Below are 14,736 nucleotides of genomic sequence, written 5' to 3' on the forward strand. Positions count from 1 at the left end.
ATAGAGAATGCTTGATTTGAATGAGCATTTGTTGGAGTTCTCTTATGCATAGTTGAGTTTTAACTGTGAATAATTAAATATCTACCTACTGCATGTGGCCTTGACCAAAGGCCAGATATGGTTAGATACACCATGCAAGGTAGATAAAGGGGTCATGAGAACTGCCGTTGCAATGTGGTGCAGCAAAAGCAGCTGGATATTTTGATCTGAGTTTTTCTGATGCACCCTTTTTGAATTTAAAAGATGCAAACAAGAACAATTCAAGCAGAGTCTTTTTTCATATGATGCAGGGTGCTGCCATTAATTTAGACTTCTCCTCCAATGCATTGCAGGGCCTGCCCACTGGAAGGAGGTTTTTCCTGTCGCTAATGGAGACCGTCAGTCACCCATCGACATCAAAACTGAGGAAACCAAGTATGATCCCTCTCTCCGTCCCTTAAATCCAAATTACGATCCAGCTTCTGCTAAAATCATCCTTAACAACGGACACTCCACCAGTGTTGAGTTTGATGACACTGTCAACAAATCAGGTTTGTTCCTTTCCTGTTGCACTGTGTCTTCTTGCACCATTTCCTGAATAGAGTACATACAGCCTGGGCATGTCTCACTGCTGTGTATGAACTCCTCTTAATCAATAAGGCTTTGCTCCTCCAGATAAGAGATTCCTTTTTTTCCCCTGCCTTCCATCATTATACAATGTGGGAACATATTTGGACACAAGTTTGAGGTTGCAATTTCTCAGAAAGCACTAGGATTCTCTTTTCACAGGGATGGTTTGCAAACTGTTTGAACAGTGTTGTGTACAATTTTTCAAATGCTGCTCTCTCTCACTGCAGATGAATCCTTTGTGTCTCATTACAGGTTCATTCCAACCGAATCACTCAAGTCTTTTTTCTGACTTTAGCTGGAGGTTTGGTTATATATTTTTTCCCTTTTTACAATCCATACCTGGACTTCTTGTGTCAGGAAAGGTCAGAACAGATGAAATATCGCAAGTGATCCCTTTTCTTCTCTGAAATCGTTATTGTCCCAGTCTTGTCTAAGAGTATGTAGCTTCCCTTTTTGCAAGCAATAATTCTTATTTAGAAGTTCTCTGGTTTAGTATAGTCTTTGTAATGTTAGTGCCTTCATCTTTAAAACCTTATCTTGGATAGTAGGCAAGCTAGCACACCTTGCCTTGAAACTGTAGGAGTGCAGTTTCTACAAGCAGTAAAATCCTCTTGTGGTTGTGTGAGGCTTAGCTGAGGATCCAAGCCCCTATGGTGCATTCACAAAAATCAAAGCCAGAACGAGACTAATTTGTGATCACCCTGTCCATTAGTCCTGAGGAACTATTGGCTTATAGTGGCAGCAAGGAGAAACCTAGATGGTGACAACATCCCACTTTGCTTTCCCAGACAAACTTAGTTTAATTCTTCAGTTTCCTGTTATAAGCAACATTGGATGTTGCCTGAAAGCCATCAATTGACCGTCAGTGATCTGGTCTGACCTCATGTGTGTCAGATGTCATGGGACCTCCCAGAATTAACCTCTGCTTCAAGCCTAGTAAGCGTGGGTGAATTAAAGCACATCTCTTAGGAAAATATACAATATTGATTTCAAAATTTCCAGCGGTGATGAACCTACCACAGCCTTTGGTAAGTTGTTCTAATTGTTAATTACCCTCACAATTAAAAAAATTGAAATCGCACTTGATATCTAGTGTGAGTTAGATCAACTCAGCCTTTAAACTCCTTTTCTTTTTTTTAAGAAAAAATAATAAATATGAATATGAATACACCAAGAACCTTTTCCACTTTCTGACTCCATCCATGAAATGACAGGGCCTGAACATAGTAGTTCTTTAGACTTAGAACAGTACCAAAGCAGTGGTAATGTGATCCTCTTCTTACTGCTTTCCTCAGGCCATATCTCCAAAGATATAGTTCATGCCATGGCAAAGCATGGACAGATGTTGATCAGATAATTAAGAAATGTAATCCCAAGTCCCCTTCAGGAGATTCCATGTCTTCTATGTATGGTATAAATTCTTCAGTCCACATACGTGGCTTTACATTTTGGCCATTATCATGCCTTACTTATCAAAGAGTTAAAATCCTTCTGCGTCCGTAAACTGAGTTATTCACTATTTTCCCTAATACTTGTCAGTGACAAACTTTATCAGTAATGTTTTTGTTTTCTTTCAGGTCATTGATCAAAAAATACTGAATTTTCTAGGGCCAAAATTTGGCCTCTGGGGCACCCCTGTGAAGTAAGCACTCCTGCCATATGGTGTTTTTATGAAAAAAAGAAAAAAAAATCAAATTAATTGGTACTAAATACATTAGCATCTTTTAATTCATTATTATCTGACTTCCATATGAACTATTTCTTCACTTGGCCAGCATTGAAACTAGACGGTCAAGTCTGTTACTGTGTAATTCTGTTTATCTTCTTAGGTACCACATTCTCTGAAATTCATTTACTGATGTTTAAAATACCTCTTCTTCCAGCTCTTTTCAAACTTTAAGATACTGATATTTGCCTTAAATAGCTTCTGCCTGACCTCTTCCTTACTTACTGTTGGAATGGAAGGGTTTTACCATCACTGTATGATGGTCTGATACACGAGGCCATTTTCCACATTTTTCAGCAGAAGTATTTCATTTAATGCTGTTGCATTTCAGTGTAATTGTTTTCCCTCAGCCAGTTACAACACTGATCTTTACACATTTTTAGGATCATTTGCCTCCAAGTTTTCAGTCCTTGAAAGAAGGAATTTGTTTTAGGAGTGCCATTTCCCTATCCCCTTTGTTCACTAGGTTTATAGGCTCTGTAAAAGCATGTTTCTGAGATGAAGTTTTAAGGAGGTAAAGTATTTTTCACCACAGATAAACAGTTCTAGTTCCTTTTCATTAGCCAGGCTACTTGTGTTAGCACATAGGCAACTTAAGAAATTCTTCTTTTATCCTTATTTGGTGATGTTTTGTTCCTAACAAGGTTTAGGTTTTGGACTAAACCTGGAAGAGTGAAAAAATTACTATTGTCCTCCCCAGTGCTCCTAATTTTAAAGCTGTCTGGTTAAAGCTCCCATCCTTTGTCCTTAAAATCTCTATAATGCGCCAGTAGACCAGCCCAGACTATTTCCCAAACTGTCAGAGCAGATATGGAGCTGGGAGAATGGGGTGGTTTGTTTTGCAGTGAATAAGGAACCTTTCTGAATGTGATTCACATTCAAGTCTCTGCATGGAGATGATTTGGTTCCAACTCCGATTAGCAAAAGATGAGCACTTGCAAAAGTGAAACAGTGAAAAGCCCACCCATATGTGTGTTAAGTTGGAATAAATGGCTAATTAAGTGTCAGTAATATTGCAGTTGTATAGTGCATATGTAGTGTTTGCTTCATTTTATTTATGTTAGTATATACTCCTTTTTCTTAAGTCTTCAATCTGATGTAACTGGATCTACTTGCAAATGAAGGAAAGAGCCATGAAATTTTTTTGAGCTCCACCTACTTTCCTCCAAATGTCAAAGAGGAGAAGAAACTCTGTTCACATTCTATTTTTCTGATCCTTCCCTTCATTCATAAAACCTGTATTTTAAGCTTAATTTCTCAGTGATCCTTTTAAATACATTCAAGAGAGGAAACTACTTGCAAAATAGAAATATTTTCCCATCTTCTGAGAAATATCCAGCCTATAGCAAGACAAACCTGGTGATAGCAACATGCCCTTTAGTGGGCCATAACCCAGTAATCCACACATAAATGCACAAGTGAGGGTTTCTGTAGTACTTCATAGAAATGGGAAGCTGTCTGAGACAGCTTTTGTGAAGGAGTAGGGGACTGTCTGAAGCCTGAAGGCTGGTGTGAGGTTGGAGGATGTGGGTAGTGGCTCCTGTTCCTGCAGTGAAGCCATTTCCTCTGCTTGGGTTTGCAGTGCTGACCGGGGGGCCGCTCAGCGGGACCTACAGGCTGCGCCAGATTCACTTCCATTGGGGCTCCAACGATGAAGCCGGCTCCGAGCATGCGGTGGATGGGATGAAGTATGCGGCAGAGGTAAGGCTTCACATGGAGTCATCCGTACCTCTAAGCTTGTGACTAGTTTTCCTTTGTAAGAATAATGTCGCCCCTCCTCTTCCCGCTTTTCATTCTGCCACCACTTTACCGAAAAACAAGTGGTCTTCCTGAAGTGTTGCATGTTTGGTCCTTTCTCAAAAAAAAGAACGTATTTGGAAGCTTTGGAGAGGATTAAAAAAGGAGTACAGAAGACAAGAGCTTGATAAGAGCAAATTTTAATGTTCAAGAGTTATTTTAAACTTTGTCTTTCACTGTCTTTTCCTTTGAGAGTATCTTCAAGGTCAGCTTCAGTTACAAACCACAGAATTATATGATTTGGGGTCTGTGCAGTGTAAAATTTATGCAAGACTTAGGAGTGTTGCATTTTGTGGTGCATTTAGCCATATGATGGTTATGACTTTCTTTGAGAACCGCACCTTGATACTTGTGGGGTGCATGCTGTCTGTGGAGGTGCTGCGTTTCAGTGGAGGCAGCGTGCCGCAGGGAGAAGGGCACTGTCTGCTCTGGCACAGAGAGTTCACCCCTGCTCTGTCTCCTTCGGTGCGTTTGAGTAGTCTGCAGTAAAAAGTATTCACTATCTGATTCCTCTTTGCAAATGGAAGTAACATGGAGTATTTTGATGAGACTGAGATCTTTAACAACAAATAGTTCAGACAGTGAAGAGTTTTCTGGGGTTACAAAGAAGTAAAACATATAAAAATAAATGGTAATGGACAAATAAAAGACATAATACTAAAGAAGAAAAAATAAATAAATGTGTGCACAGTGATGTGATCAGATTTTACTGGAAATACTATGAGAGACAGTGGTCAGAAAAAAAATCGGTTTTCTAACACTAATGGGGAAAAGTGACATTTGCAGTGTTTAAAGGCTTATGTTTTCCACAGGAACCAGGTGAGATGGAATATAAAGAATTAATAGAGGTGCTTTAAAACCATTAAGTACCAAAACCAAATTTCTAGCTGAGAAAATATGTGTATGTTTCCCATCTAAGAAAACAAATGGAAGGAGAAAATATCTCTGAATTTCTAGCCAGTCTAAAAACCTTTCCGTTACCTGTTGGTTGGGTAACCCTCCACAAGAAGCTCTCTAGATGGCACTTTGGCTTTGGCATAAGAAACCCAGAATTAAGATCAAGGCTTCTGAGCACTGTTCACACGAAAGAAAATACCTCTGAAGGAGACATGAAGATGGTTTCAGTGCTCACCTTTGGAAGGAAGATGTATAAGATTTCAAGAAAAAGCACCGACCAAGTCGAAGAAGAAGTTAGAGTACAGGTAAAGAAGACTGCAAGGTTCAGCCCCCTGATCCCACCAGGAAGCAGAAGGGATCCATGGCTCCATTCTTTGTGACAACATATGGTCTGATCAAGGTCTCTTCACAAGCTGCAGTGACAGAGCGGTGGTAAGACGGGATATATTCCTTAAAGAGAAGTCACAAGCCTTTGAGAATGGGGCTGTACCCAAAAGTGTTTCACAGCTCTGTTTGTTTGGGGGTTTTGTTTTTTAAAGGGGTTGGTTTGGGGTTTTTTTTGGCAAAGCTATGAGGGAGTGGGAGGGAGCTTTATTTAGTTGCGGGAATTTTGCTTTTTGTTCTTTGTTGGTTTTTTGCTTTTTTTTTTAAATCCACAATAAAAGTCAATTCTGACTGAGAGTATCTGTTTCCTTTTTCTTTATGTAAAAATGTAATTGTTTAAAAGTTGTTCAATGTAGCTTTTGTGAACTTATAATAGTGAGTGGTGCAGGCGCTGTGAGCTCCAGGATACTAATGCATCTAAGAGTGGTTTAGTGTTCTCCCGGTTTAATTTCTAGTATTTTTAGCAACTTTCCTTCAAGGATCTCTGAAGCTGTGAGCCAGCATGTGTTTCATGGTGAGCATACATATGTTATTACTGATTTCATTGGGCTCCTTGCTTGCTGAATGTAATGTTTCAGCACTTTAGAGTCCAAGTGCTTAACAAATATTATACTCTGTAACACCAAGTAACAGCTCTATTTTACAGATTTGGAAAATTAAAACTCATATTGGTTAGGCAAGGATTGAGATTTAGAATCAGAATCTTCACGGTCCTAGATTCCTATTTCGACCACACAGCTATGCTGCTTCCCCAAGAAAGCCTTTAAAGCAAGTTTCAGCTTTCCTAAATTGCTCTTACTTTAGAAGTACTGTATTCCAAAAGCAAGGGTTTTTTTTCCTGGGTTCACCCCAGTTTAAGTCATTCAGTGGAGCTGCTTTTCAGCATTCCTAAAGAGTAAAGTTCAAAGTCTGCAAAGATGGTCACCAATTTTAGAAAAGCCAATGCCATGCCCTGTTACTGACCCTGTCTTTCCTTATCTAAAAACAATGGGTAGTAATATTTACTAAACCACTGAGGACTTCTGAGAGTAATTTGTGTTTGTGAAGTACTTAGTCTTGTGTGAGTGTTTGTGCTTTCTCCTGTTTGGCAGTCAGACTCTTGTTCAAGGCTGGGATGTCCTGGTGCTGACGGGAACCAGGAGCTCCTGCTGCAGAGCATGGCCAGGATTTAGGAAGTCTGGCTTAGCAGGAGTGACTGAGGTGGTATGGGGGTAGACATCACGGGCTTTTCCTTTCCCCACCTGGCTACGTGGTGTCTTTAAGCTGCTTAAACAAGTAGCACAGGACAGTTCCAGAGTAATGCATGTTGGAAATGCAAATGCTCAAACCTGAGATAATCGAGCTGCTTTTCAGTGCCTAACTACTGGTTATCATAGAAAATGACATTTGGAAAGTATAAAAAAATTAAATTTTGATATTCAGCTTAAACTAAACAAGGGAAGAGGGGTCAGTGCAAGTTTAATGTGTGTTCCTCTGCCTGTTTTCGAGCTATTTGTGTGGCTGATTAATGTTACTGAAAGCTTGATTAAGGAAAAAGAGGAGCAAAATACTAATGACATCCTCATGATTTTCAATCACTTTTTAAAATCAGCTGTACTAAAAATGGATTTAAAAGCTCTAGTTATATAACCATGGGATATCTTGTCTTAGCTTCTCTGTTCAAAATCTGGGGACCCAACAGCAGTTTGTCAGGCACTGTGGTGTGCTGATTGCTGCTAAATTTTGAATAATCCCAGCCACTGGAAATGCTTTTGCCATTTGTGTGAACTACATATTTACCAATTTCATGAAATATTTGCATTTAGAAAACTGAATGGCTCTGGATACGACAGAGTGAAGTAGAGTATCCAAACCAGTAAAGTTGTAGTATTAATTTGTGGTTCTTTGAGTTCAGCGGGAGTTGATGCTGTCTGTCTCTTGCTTTTCAGCTTCATGTGGTCCACTGGAACTCAGAAAAGTATTCCAGTTTTGTTGAGGCAGCTCGTCAGCCAGACGGATTAGCAGTCATGGCTGTATTTCTGAAGGTAAGAAAAGAATGCCTGAGCCCTCCTAATAAATCTGTGTTATGAGCCCAAAATGGTAACGGTGATGGTTGGTATAATTATTGCTAACGAGAGACTTGTTTTATACGGGCATTAAATTATACTGTTTCCTTCATACTGTTTACTTTCCAATTTAGAAAGCTGTGCTTCCTTGAAGATTAAAAAAAGCAGATTAATAGATTTTCAAGACAGTGAGACTCTTCAGCTTGCCTAGTCTGCACTCCTGTTCAACATAAGATGTGGAACTTAGTTCATCTACCCCTAAATGGATCCCAGTAACTTGTGCTTGACTAACAGGTTTCTTTAGGAGGGTGATCTGATTTGGTTCAAATGCTTCTTTAACAGTTTGTTTCTGAGCTGACAGTTTTTCTGAAAACTGAAACAAAAAACCCTACCCCAGAATCTGGAGAATTGCCTTGTAATTGTTATATGCCTCTTTGCCTCCTGCACCTATTCTAAGATGAAATTCAACTCTTGGAACAGCTTAATTGATTTCTGTACACACAATCCAGGACAAAAGATAGGGCTTTGGTCAAACCTGTAGTTTCTGCCTGGCTGCTACAGCTTCCTGGGCACAGCTAGTGCTAGCGATGGCACAGTCATTTAGCTATTACATGCAGCAGTTGCAAAGAACTGCTTCAGTAATTCTCTTTTTCCAGTTTACATTATAATGAATCAAGGAAAGTTTCATTGGGTTTCTTAGCACACAATTTCTGTTGTTTTCACTGTTCTAAGCAATTTAAATTTCAGGTGTAAGCCTGAAACTTTTAATACCCTGAATATAAATCATGAAAAATAAAGTGCTTTTATTTCCCTGCAATGTAAAGTTTGTGGGTCTTTTGTAGCTGAAATAATTACTATGAATATCCAGAATAAATACTGTGAGCAAGGAAGTGGATATTCTTTGAAACCAGTGCTACTTCTAATAACCCGCTAGTCACAGGCTCAAACTCACACAATCCATCAGATCTCACAGTCACTTAAATAAAATTATATAAAACAATTTCATTATGCATTTGCTTTTTGATGATTTGTTTTTACTATTTTTCTCTGGACCTGAAGTATTTCTTTTTTCTCTGGTGCTAATAGATTGGTGAATGCAACCCTCAGCTGAAGAAGATTACTGACCGCTTGGACACCATCAGAATCAAGGTGAACAAAAGCTTCTGAAAGAATGCTAATACTGGGGGTTGCTTGTGTTGTTTTGATTTTTTTTGGTAACCTGGCTGCTGCTTCCTTCACCTTCATGTTCCCTAGTCCCTAGTTTCACAGCTGTGATCATCCACGGTGTTGCCAGCCCACCTCATAGTAGAACAAGCCCGAATTCCTTTGGCATGTTTTATCTTGGCCTCTTGCTTTTAAATAATATTGCCCAATTTTTTTTCTTCTTTTTAACTTTGTGTAAGAAATAGTTTTCTAAATATATTTAATCTAAAACCACCACAAACTTTCTGTATCTTTTTTCTTTCCAGGGTAAAAAAGCACTATTCACCAACTTTGATCCTAGCTGTCTGCTTCCCAAGTCCCTGGACTACTGGACTTATTTTGGTTCTCTCACTGTTCCACCCCTTCTTGAGAGTGTCATCTGGATTGTTCTGAGAGAGCCCATAAGTGTTTGTTCTGAACAGGTATTTTTTGATTTTTCACTGCTATAAAAACGTTGCTTTTATAAGAGCTGAAATTGTAAATATCACCCCAAAATAACTTTTTTTTTCAGACATTGGCATTGCATACCTTATCAAATTTTCGAAAAACAAGATGTGTCTATCAAATTTATCCTGACTTCTTGTTACCTTTCTTTGCATAACGGCTATTTTTTATCCATTTTTAAAAAATAATCTGCATAGTCTAAAAATTAACAATCAAAAATAACCCACAAGCAACTTATGGGAATAAAAAAGGTTCTGGTAACACTTAGAAATCCTGGAATTCCACTTGATTAGATCATCTGTGTATCCTGTTCAGACCTCTTCTCTGGCATTTTTATTTCTCAGATCAATAATAAATTTCTTCTTGCATTCCAAATGTGTAAAACTTGGTGAATTTACTGGAATAATTAAAAGCAAATGCAATTTTAGTAAGTTGGTTTTTATGTTAGGCTATCTGCGGAGAAGTGTGATACCACCTAAGACTCTACTTATGTTTCTTGTAAAATTAAGCTTCATGATCTATATTAACGTTGCAAGAGTGACACCCAGCGGGCTGATCATCTTAGGTGTAAAGAGGTTTTCCCAGTGGAGATGCTGAGTTATCTTCCAATATTGGACATTGATAAGTACATCACCTGCAGTATGTTATCAATATTCTGGGCACACTGTAACCCTTAAGATTTTTGTACCACAGCATTTGTCTTATTCATGGTCAATATTACAAACACCTCAGAAAACTCAGTACCTGAGGCCACATACTCAGCAGAAATGGTGACTTCAGTATTTGTGCAACATGGTAAGACAATTCACTGAATGGGATGCTTGTTAGTCAGGAGACCCCAGATTCTATTTGTAACTGTTTTGAAGTCATGTATTTGCTCATGTGTGCATTTTTCTCATCTGTATCTCCTCCCTACTCCCCTCAATCTGCCTTTGTAAGACTTGCTGCAATGCATAAGGATCTAGGATTGAAAATTTGTGTTAAGACACCAACTTCCCGAAGACAAGCCATTGTTCAGGTTAAAATGTTCTTATTTGGGCTACTCCATAATGAATACATTCTAGAATGTGAAATACTGTATTCAGACACCCATGTGTAACAGGTTCAGAGGCCATGGTGTCAAAAACAACATTAAATACAGTAATTCTTTACTAGTAATTTTTCACAGACTGTAGCTTATGTATTAATGTGCTATATTCTTTTAAATATAAACATGAATGTAGCTGAAAGTGTTTATTTCCAGTAATGTCCACCATCATGATTGATCAGTCATCATCATGACTGAAACTGTTTGGCCGTTTAATTTTATTCTTCAAGTTTGTATTTCTTTGGGGCTTTACAGTTTCTTACCTACTTTTTGGTGCACTTTTCAGGTCAAAGTAAATTAAAAATAAATTTGAAGTTCTTAGAAACTCACAGGGAGCCTGACTTACAAATGTTAGCTTTAGAATGGGGTGAAATAAGATAGTATTGACTTTTTTTGCTCATAATACAACTAAGATGCAATGTGCAGTACAACTAAATGCTCTATTATTATGGAATGATTTTTGTGTTGTCCTGTCTTTGGTAACCTAGAGGGGAAGTAAGGTGGTTTATAGAAATCATAAATATTGGAAGTATTAGGAATTAGACAAAATACTAAACTTCAAGTCTGAAATCAGACTCAGATTTCCTAAGGTTTAGACATGGAACTCTGATCTGGGTTTCTGCTGAGATCAGCTTAAGCAGAGAAGCTTATGAAGAGGTATAAGTAACTGCTTGTTCTGTGTCTTCATAAGGGAAAGATTTGGAATCTCTCCTGGTTTGAGTATATGTTTAGTATATGAAAAGTGCTAATTACAGAAGCTTTTCTGTAGCACCGCACCTCCAGGTTAATTGTAAATATACTTTTTGAACAAGAAGATGTACACAGGTGCACATAAGAAATCTAATCTTTGGCAGGAAACATTCCAGAGTCTCCAAACTATAAAATCAAATTTAAAAAATGCAAAAAGCCTTGGTTTAGATCAGGTTTTGGAAGATAAAGTGTTAATATAGGAAAAACAAGTAATCCCCATGCACGATTTCATTCTGACATGTATTTTGGGAGATTTTTCTCGGTACTCATCATTTTTCATTTGCAAGGACAGAAATGGTGAAATTGCCATTCCCCACATGCCATAGAAAAATACAGTTCCATTCTTCCTGGTGGAAAAATGTGACAAGTATCTGTAAAATTTACTACGTGCTTTTTCATTAGTATGAGTGTGAGGGTTTTCTGTTGAACCTTATGTCTTTTTTGATTGCAGCTAGCCAAATTCCGCAGCCTCCTGAGCACTGCTGAGGATGAGGTCGCCTGCTGCTTGCTGAGAAACTACCGGCCTCCCCAGCCTCTAAAGGGACGAGAAGTCAGAAGGAATTAAAGGAGTAAAACCAGAGTAGTCTTCTTCTGAAACCAAAGGCTGAATTAATTGTAAAAGTTAATGTAGTTTGTGATTTGGGTTTTTTTTAATTTTTTTTGAGTGTTGTTTTATTACTGGTTACCATGTAGTCATTTCTCACAGACGAGTATGTCCTGAGTCGTCACAGGTTCATCAATGCTGACAGGTCTGACTGTGTTTGAGTGCATTGGTTTGGGAGCACTGAGGCATTAGTGTTGCATGCACAGAGGGCAGTGCTAATTGTAAGGTCTGATGTGGTGAAGGAGTTATCTAGGATATGCCACTGAACAGTATCCCTGATATTAATGGCAGTAAAGGATGTCCTGTGTTTATTCTTCTGGTCTCTAACATAACATTTAGCTTCTGTATAAGACTTCACACTGAAATTATAAAGAAAAAAGTATTTCAAGGCTGATATAATTTCATTGCTGACTTCTGCAATACCATACTTACTTTCCTACAAAAAACAGTAATGGCCAACAGCATTTACATAAAAAAGTATGTATAAGATCCTGTTATTCTGACTGCTTCATGGTGGTAATGATGTACTGATTGATTTTTTTTTTTTAATATACAAATAGTAAGGATTTTGTGTATTGCAGGATCTTCTCTACTGTGGATTAGGTATTCCTGAATTCCACCGTGTCTAGTGATGAAATTGGCCTGAAACCTAAAAACTGCAAGGTGAAAGGGCATAGTGGGAACTGTTTGTTCCTAAATCCAGTCTGTTGCATTTGGTGAGCAATAAGGGACTGTAATACTATATCCATGTAGCATCAGACTCCTATCTCATAAAATCAGGAGGCAGGGGTAGGTGCTGCTCCAGAGTCTTTCATACTAGACATATTGCACACTGCAGTGTGAAACACATGCTGCATACCTCACATCTCGCTGTGGAGCACAGCACTAGTCTCCTAGATAATGGCTGATGTTCTGCTGTCTTAGCTGAACTTGGGTGGTTGCATTTATATTCCAAGACCAAAGGTAGCAGTTAGAGCAGGCCAAAGAAATCAGAATCAAGTCAATATCTAATAAAAGATCAGCCCTCAATAACAATGTGTTGAAATGTCTGCCTTTGTGAATTGACTTGAGCCTGTGTTTTCTCAGGACCTTTTGTTATCTGAATATAATTGTTTGTTCTATGCCAAATTTATTTTTTATTATTTTTAATGAACTTGCCATAGGATGTAGCTTAGTATAGGATTAGATTTACCCTCAGGCTGCGAGAACTACATAGTGAAAAACAGTGATAACTGAAAGAGGCAGATAAAGGTTTCATGGGCAGCAACTACCATTGATCTCTGTAGTACTGCTGACCAACTCATCTTCCATGACTACTTGCCATGTAAGATTTTTGTAAGTTTTATAGACTGTGCCTTTTACATCAACAGGTCTTTTGATCTTAGGTGGACAAACATGAGGGAAATCACAATCAGGATTGACTTTATAGACCTTCTTTTAACTGAATGCAATAGACATAGAGACATAGATATTTTAGCTTAGTTTAAGATAGGTGGTTTTTGTTTGTTTGTTTTCTCCTCCCCAGAATATAGCTACTATTGCTGCAAGGCCTCTCAGTGCCTCTGAATGTTTTCTGAAGGAAAGAACACAAATAAATCATGGGAGAAATAAAAGGCATTTGGCAGCAGCAGCAGCTACAAGTATTAACCAAGGGGGAAAAACCTGCAGGCACATTTTGTTTTCTGACATAGGGAGAATGCAGCTGAAAAGACCTCAGGTTGGTTCTTTCTGAATGAGGACACCTGGAAAGTGTGCATGGAGAGAGCAAGAGTGTGTTGCGTGTTTTCTCACCCTTTTTTAGACTTAGTGTTGGTTCTGATATGTTTCCCTGTCATGTGAGTAGCTGCCCAACATGAACTAAATGTTTACAAATTGCACGAAGGTTATAAAATTTGTTTGCTTCAGAAGAGAAAGTAATAAGGCTACTACTTCATATCAGAAACAAAAGTTTTACATGTTTTTTACATATTGAAAAGAATGGAGTTGATCCAGTGCTTTGATATTTATAAAGATTTTATCAAAATAAAAAATGGATTTAATGAATACGTCTTGTATTTTCTATTGAAGAGATTAAAGTTTTACAGAGAAGGGTGCAGTTTTATAACTAGCACCTGCAGCTCTAGTTTTGGAAAAAACTGTCACCCCTCATTTGAAGTCTGTCTTTGGGCAGTGTAGTATTAGGTATCTTTTTTATAGAGTTATGCGAGTAAGTTTTAGAAGAAGATATCACTCACAGTAATTCTGCTAATGCGGAGGTGCTGTGTTCATGTTAGATTGACCTGGCATGGTACTGCATCTGGGCTGAAAGCTGGTGATGGCATCTGAAAAAGACTAGAAATTCTCAGTCAACTGAAATCCTTTGGGAACAGCTTCCCAGGTTATCCGACTGCTGCAGCTGTAAGGTGAGAACATGGGCCCAGTCTCAGCACTGAACACTTGGTTACATGCTCAGTCACTAACTTACTCTATGCCCAAGCTGTGCTGAATTTCAACCAGACTACATGACGTGCTCCCAGGGAATTAAGTCTGAAGTGTGGGCTCCGTGCTGTACTAGGATGACTGTAGAGCAAACAAGGCTAAAATATGTCATCATCCCTCCATCTGCAGGTCTCTGATAACTGTTTATTCTCTGACACATTTGGAGCCTTTATACTAAGAAGAATTAAGTGCTCAGTGACCAAAAAACATATAGGGTATTTACTGAAAATAGTAGCTGTCAAGAATTATATATAGCTGGGTGGTTGGTCACTCATAAACTTATTCTCAGAATTAAACAAACTGCTGTAGAACCTTGGGGTCAACTCTGCTGTTTCTGGCACAGAGGGAAGCTCTGCTTGTTTATAACCTTTGCCAGTCATGATCATGATGTCTTTCATATTGCAAAGACAAGAGTTTAGCATCAGCTGGGAAATTTCTTTATATCAAAGAAAAAAAACCTGGGAAGTAGCTGTCTTTCCTTGTGGAGTACAGTGAGCTGAAGATCAGACAGACATCTGTTTGCTGCCATAAACCCACTCGCTACGTACTTGTGCTTTCTCTGCCCCTTTAGAGATTTGTCTCTCTGTTGCTTCAGCAAACGGGACATTGCTGGCCTTCCATGAACTGGGACCTAAAAGAATTCAAGGAATCAATTCCAGAAAAAAAACCAAAACAAGTCTTCTAAATAATCAATTTCAAAATAACTCTACTA

At 38.5% G+C, this 14,736-nt stretch overlaps 1 protein-coding gene across 1 annotated transcript; it reads left to right on the forward strand.

The window, feature by feature from the left end:
* The first annotated feature begins 379 nt into the window (after positions 1–379).
* LOC104519398 (carbonic anhydrase 13) lies at positions 380–11,601 on the forward strand. The gene is made up of 7 exons (XM_010172612.1): positions 380–530; positions 3,918–4,036; positions 4,945–4,951; positions 7,342–7,437; positions 8,545–8,607; positions 8,928–9,083; positions 11,394–11,601. Exons 2-7 carry the CDS (start codon positions 4,026–4,028, stop codon positions 11,505–11,507), a joined length of 447 nt encoding a protein of 148 aa, XP_010170914.1. The 5' UTR covers positions 380–530; positions 3,918–4,025; the 3' UTR covers positions 11,508–11,601.
* The last annotated feature ends 3,135 nt before the right edge of the window (positions 11,602–14,736 follow it).

Source organism: Antrostomus carolinensis, unplaced genomic scaffold (genome assembly GCF_000700745.2).
Source record: "Antrostomus carolinensis isolate BGI_N321 unplaced genomic scaffold, ASM70074v2 scaffold13017, whole genome shotgun sequence".
NCBI lineage: Eukaryota > Metazoa > Chordata > Aves > Caprimulgiformes > Caprimulgidae > Antrostomus > Antrostomus carolinensis.